The sequence below is a fragment of the Panulirus ornatus genome, chromosome 21 (assembly GCF_036320965.1).
Source record: "Panulirus ornatus isolate Po-2019 chromosome 21, ASM3632096v1, whole genome shotgun sequence".
Lineage (NCBI taxonomy): Eukaryota > Metazoa > Arthropoda > Malacostraca > Decapoda > Palinuridae > Panulirus > Panulirus ornatus.
In genome coordinates, this window is record NC_092244.1 from 16,945,382 (window position 1) to 16,951,381 (window position 6,000).

At 49.1% G+C, this 6,000-nt stretch overlaps 1 protein-coding gene across 1 annotated transcript in view; it reads left to right on the plus strand.

Moving 5' to 3' along the window:
• The window catches only part of ct (homeobox protein, cut), a 676,428-nt gene that overhangs the window by 393,157 nt on the left and 277,271 nt on the right, over positions 1-6,000 (plus strand). The window contains 1 exon segment of the mRNA XM_071675796.1: positions 897-956. Within this exon segment, the coding sequence (XP_071531897.1) occupies positions 897-956 (60 nt within the window).

The window sequence follows — 6,000 nt, forward strand, 5'->3', positions numbered from 1 at the left end:
CCCAGTGCTACCTGAGCACACACACACACACACACACACACACACACACACACACACACACACACACTCCTGGACGAGTCTGTCGGTGGCAAACAACTGCGACTGGCTCTCTTTTCCATGGAGCCCGTTCCTGTTCAAGCTAGAGTAATTCTGACATAATCTGATCGGAGCTTCTTTCACGTTCCCTGTGATCAATTCAACCATGAGACCTGTTGTTAACCATTTCATTCACAAAAGCTAAAACGATGCCCTTCGTTAACCAGGGAATTCGTCGTCTATACACTCCTTTTCTCGTTAATCAGGTATCACATGAGTTTGAATTCAAGTCGGACTGAACATCTGTTTACCATCCGCTTCATTCCTTGTGTATGACTAATACATGCTAATGACTCAGTGACCTAAGACACTAGTGGAACCAACGTTAGTTATAGCGACTGGCCAAATCACTAGCGTTTAGTGACGAACTTATGCCTTACACAGTGACAATGTAACGTGTATTGCCCCTACACTACAAGCCTGACAACGGTACACTACTTATGTACTACGCTTACGTTACCAGTCCTACGCGGTGACGCTATTCATGTGTTACGGTTGCGTGGTAACAGCAGCAGTGAGTTACGGTTACCCGTACCGGTGCTACATGATGAAAGCTCCACATGTGTGACGTTTTGATTTAAGAGTGTAACGTGGTAACGCCACTCCTGAGTTACGGCTGTGTTACCAGTGTTCCATGGTGACGGCGCCAATCATGATATGTTATAGTTGTAGTTAGTAAGTAGGTAGGTTGGTAGGTAGGTAGATGGGTGGTTACACTTTCTCTGATATTGACGTAATGTTACGTTGCGTCACCATGACACGTTTACCAACTGTCTTTTTTTTTTCTTCCCTTGTTATAGGTACGTGGAGCCTCGTCCTCGAGCTCTGCCTCATCTCTTTGGCTAATGGAACCTGCAGAAGTAAGTCTACCTCGCGTTCTCTTCCTCAGGGGGCATGTGGCTCTAAGGGGTTTAAGGAACAGCTCTTTATGCGGGATGCCCTTCGTCTCACCTCCTCCTGGGTTCATATGGCCAGCCTTGCTGAAGACTGCTGTGGTGGCGCTGCTCAGAATGCATTTCATTAACGGTGTGAAAGGCGCTGTGTTCTCTTTTCCTGCTGCTGCTGGTGATGTAGTGAGACTGTCTTTAAAACAACCAATGACTTTCTTCCCGTTTATTAGATGTGTTGTTTATAATTCGGGTGACCCTTTCTTTTTTTTTGTGTTTGCTGCATCCGTTTTCTTTAACTGCAACATTTCCCTGATGGTTTCTTCTGTGGTACGTCTTTCTGTTCCGTCTGGTCAGGTTTTAATCCCTTGAGCACGACGGTCGTGCAACCACCATCAACACGACTATATACAACCCTTGAGCATGATGGTATGTTGCCACTGAGCGTTACGGCCTGGCCTCTGGACTAGCGGCGCTGAAGGGGTTGGTCAAAAGCCAGGCCATAATACCCATAAGGTCATACCGTCGTGCTCAGGAGTCGTACCCCGCCGTGCTCAAGCACGTAAGTAGTAGCAGCCGTGCTGTAGTGATCTCTAATTACGAGTAGTAAATAACACCCTTCTTTTGTTCGTTTGTTTATTTCCTTTTCCCCTCTCGTCTCACCATCCTTATCTCCCCCCTTTTTTTTGTACGTTTCCTCTGCCCTCCTCCTGCTCCGGTTTCCCCCCTTGCTCCAACGCCCCCTCCTCCTCCTGATCGTGCCCATAAAACACTGTCTACTTCCTCAACGCTTCCCGACTACTGTTCTTTTTCGAGCCCGCGGCCACAGTTCATTAGCATACAGGGGTGTGTGTTGGGGTGCTTCTTCCCACGATCATAAGGAGGGTGGCCGTTGGTTGTGCTCTTGGATGGATGGATGGGCTGGTGGGTGGCGGTTGGTTCGTCGGTCGGCCGTCGGGGTGGCAGTTGGGTCGTGGTGAGGCGAGCAGCGCCGATGGAGACCGTTGGACTTCGGCACATCTGGATGAAAGTACGCTGGAGAAAGTCTCGCCGAAGTAGAGATCGTAAGATTCACGTTCTGATCCATTGAAGATTCACCGGGAGCCTGAGTGGGCATCAGGAAGGTCGTGTGAATGTTTCTATAAGCCTACACAGAGCCGTACGTGATGGATGGCTGGACATATTTCTACCTTGAGAGGGACCAATAATATGCATACCAACTGAGTCGAGACGGCATCCTATTCTAGGCCATAAAAAGCCTGCCCAACCACCAGCAATATGAGAAGAATCTTAATCCATTCATTCATTAATCTTATTTTTAAGTTATCATCATTACCCTTTTTTCCCTCGAAAGTTAAGAGGGGGCGACTGGAGTTACAACGAAGTCTTGAATTTCAGAAATATTTACGTTCATTAGAAAGGCATCAGAGTGGGAGGGTACGTCAACTGTAACTCGGTACCAAGACAGTGGAAGAGTGTGGGAAAATGCTTGCGTGGCCCTCCACCCGCGCCCATTCCGTCCTCAGCTCCCTCCCTCCTTCCCTCCCTCTCTGTCTCCCCTCACGTTGGTGTCCCCTCCCTTCCCCTCCGCACCCGAGGTCTCGGTAGAGTCCCACCGCCTCCCGGACCCAAAGAGTTACACCCCCCACGCCCCCTCTTTTCCCCCCCAGGAATGGTGACTTGGGGGAATGTTATGTATGACTTCCCTTAGCTGTGGCATATTCAAATTTCCCAGACAGTTATGAAGAACGTAAATCATGTGATGGGAGGACAGGCGGGAAGGGTTGGTGGTGAGGGAAGGCTGGAGGAGGAGGAGGAGGAGGGGACTGTAATGGTGTTAATGGTGGTAGTGGTGCAAGTGGTGGTGGTGGTGGTGGTACTAGAGGTGGTGACAGCATTAACTATGGTGGTGGTGGCAGTGGGATCTGTCGTAATGAAGGTGCCGTTGGCGATAGTGGTGATTAGGGAGGTGATGGTGGCGTTCATGGCGGAAGGTAGGGTAGGGTAGGGTACGGTGGTTGTGGGTGTGGTTGTTGGCAGTGACGAAGGAAGAGAGATACAGAGCCATCGACGTCATCATCATAGTAATGGTAGCGGCAACAGTAGTAGCAGCAGTAGTAGTACCAGTAGCGATAGCAATAGTGGCAGAGGCAGCAGCAGAAGTACATATGATAAGGCAGAGTAAACACAAGAAGCGAATGAGGCTGAACAGAAAAAATGATAAAAACACAGATGGTAGAGAAAGATGGAGTAGGAAGAGAAAAATAGCTAAAGAGTTTCTTTATCAAGAACGAGACGGCAATGCTTTAAAACTGAAGGGAAAACAAAAGAAAATGCAAAGACAGTGATAAACTATGTAAAGAACAGCAAGGACTTTCTGAAGACGTATAGATCCTAACTGCAGAAAAAAATGAAGGAGGCTACAAACAGTGTCTTGTACACAAAGGAAGACGGATCTGGCAGTGGCAAAGGCATAAGACCTGGGTATTACCCCTTGAGCACAACGGTATGACCCTAGAGCACAGCGGTATGACCCTAGAGCACAACGGTATGAGCCTAGGGCACAACAGTATGGCGCTGGAGCACAACGGTATGAGCCTGGAGCACAAAGGTATGGCGCTGGAGCACAACAGTATGAGCCTGGAGCACAACGATATGACCCTTGAGTACGAAGGTATGTAACCCTTGAGCACGAAGGTATGTAACCCTTAAGCACGAGGGTATGACCCTCGAGCACAATGGTATGGCGCTTGAACACGACGGTAAGATTCTCTCATATGATGGCCGGGTCTTCGAACTGACCCTTAAGATCTGGTGTCAAAGGTTCACGTCGTCATACCCAAAGGGTCGTACCGTCGTGCTCGAGGTCGTATCCTTGTGGTCAAGGGCCATATCCTCGCGCTCAAGGGGCCAAGGTTGACTAGGAGAGGTGTGTGGGCAAGACAAGAAGACTCTGAGCCCTTCTGGTGGAGACCTCGCCAGAGTTCATTTTGTAACAGTTCGGCCGACTCCATATATGCCTGTGGATCATTAGTATCGCGTGGTATATACACGGTGTGTGTGTGTGTGTGTGTGTGTGTGTGTGTGTGTGTGTGTGTGTTGTCAAAGTTAAGGATAAGCACTTCAGTGCTGTTGTTTTTCTATGGGGTGTCCAAATCTTTATATGTTAAAACACTCGTGCGTTTGTCCGTGAGTCTGTGTATGCGTATAGGGGCAAAGTCAGTACGCCGCACTCATCAACAAAACCCTTTTGTAATATCCCACAACGTGTGTGTGTGTGTGTGTGTGTGTGTGTGTGTGTGTGTGTGTGTGTGTGTGTGTGTGGTAATCTCGGTAACGTAGGGGAGTGTTGGTGACAGAGTAACCCATTATTAGTGATGCAGTGAACTAGTTAAGACGAGATCGGTGTTGATACTGTAAACACGAGGACGTGCGATAGATACAATGTCGCCTCCCTCCTCCATAATGATAATGATGGTAATGGAAGGCAGAGGAGGCGCTCATAATGGGGACTGGTGAAGATGGTAATGGTGATGGTGTTGGTGAGCCAGCAGTCAATGGCGATGCCGGTGGTGATGGCGCAGTTCTAAATGGGCTCATGGTATAATACTGATGTTGGAGGTGATAGCCTTGAGGGAGGGTGGCCTTGCTAATAGTGGCGGTGGTGGTGGTGGTGGTGGTATTAGTCAGTGATGGTAACGCTGATGTTATTCGTGTTACTGCTGGTGACGATGCGGAGTTTCAGGCTGCGACGGCGGCGTAGGCGGTGGCAATGACGATGCTGGGGACGATTTGGTAATTGGTAGTGATGGCGCTGTCGATGTCGACCGTATGTGGTGGTGATGGTAATGGCTTTCGTTCTTATATTTCTCGATGGTGCTACCGGGGGAAACCATGTTGGTGGCGAGGGCGTTGTGGGACATCATACCGGATCTGGTTCTGCCTCTAGTGAGGGGGGCGTTGAAGAATATGACGTTGCGGTAGACAAAGTTGGTTATAAACGTTCTGCCTCCCAGTCACGGCGTTGACGGAGATGGTCTCGCCGGTGGGGATGATGATGGTGGTGGTGGTGGTGAAGATGGTGGAGGGTGATGGAGGGAGGTGCTGGACCTACGTAGTATGTACTCTAGTGATGGCGGTGACCGTGATTCAAGGAGTGGGGATGAGGCCATCCGGAGTAGCAGAAGAAGTGGAGTGGGGTGTTTAGGTGAATTCGGAGGTGGACTCCCACCACCACCTCCTGCTGCTGCTGCTGGCGTCGCTGGTGCTGGTGGTGGCCGTGCAAGTCGGACAGATTGCCTCAATTGGTTCACTTAGTCACCCACACAAAAACACGGAGGATGACGATTGGCTGGAGGTAGGGAAGGAGGGGGAGGAGGAGGAGGAGGAAAAGGAGGAAGATGACGAAAAAGAGCAGGAGGGGGGAAGGGAAAAGGTGAGCAGAACTGAAAGCAAGAGGACAAGAAGAGGAGGAGGGTGAGGAAGAGGAAGAAAGAGGGGAATATGAAGGAAAGAAGGAGGAAGGACATGAAGGGGATAATGAAGAAGAGGAGGATAGTGGTGGGGAGAAGACAGAAGAGGAGAAGAGGAGGGAAGAAAATGAAGGAAGGAGAATAGACGAAAACGAAAGGAAAGAGCCAAAAGCCACAGCAACAACTAACCCCACCAACTACAAGAAGCACAACAACAACAACAACAACAACAACAACAGGACAAAACATCAACAAGAAAAGATGAAACAGAGACGCAAGAAGCCAAGAAATGATCCCCAAAACATGTGGCGCGCTGGCTCACACACGGACAATTTTAAGCTTGAGAAAATATAGTTGGGAAGATAAGCGGCGGCGATATTTATAGCTGTGATCGTAAAGAAACGAAGGACATGGTCATGAGAATATCATGATAAAAGATGGCGGACATATATATACACACATATGTATACATATAAAACACACGGAGGCGAAGAACATATACTGCTAAATGATGTGACGGGAAATGGGACGGGTAGAGCTCAGAA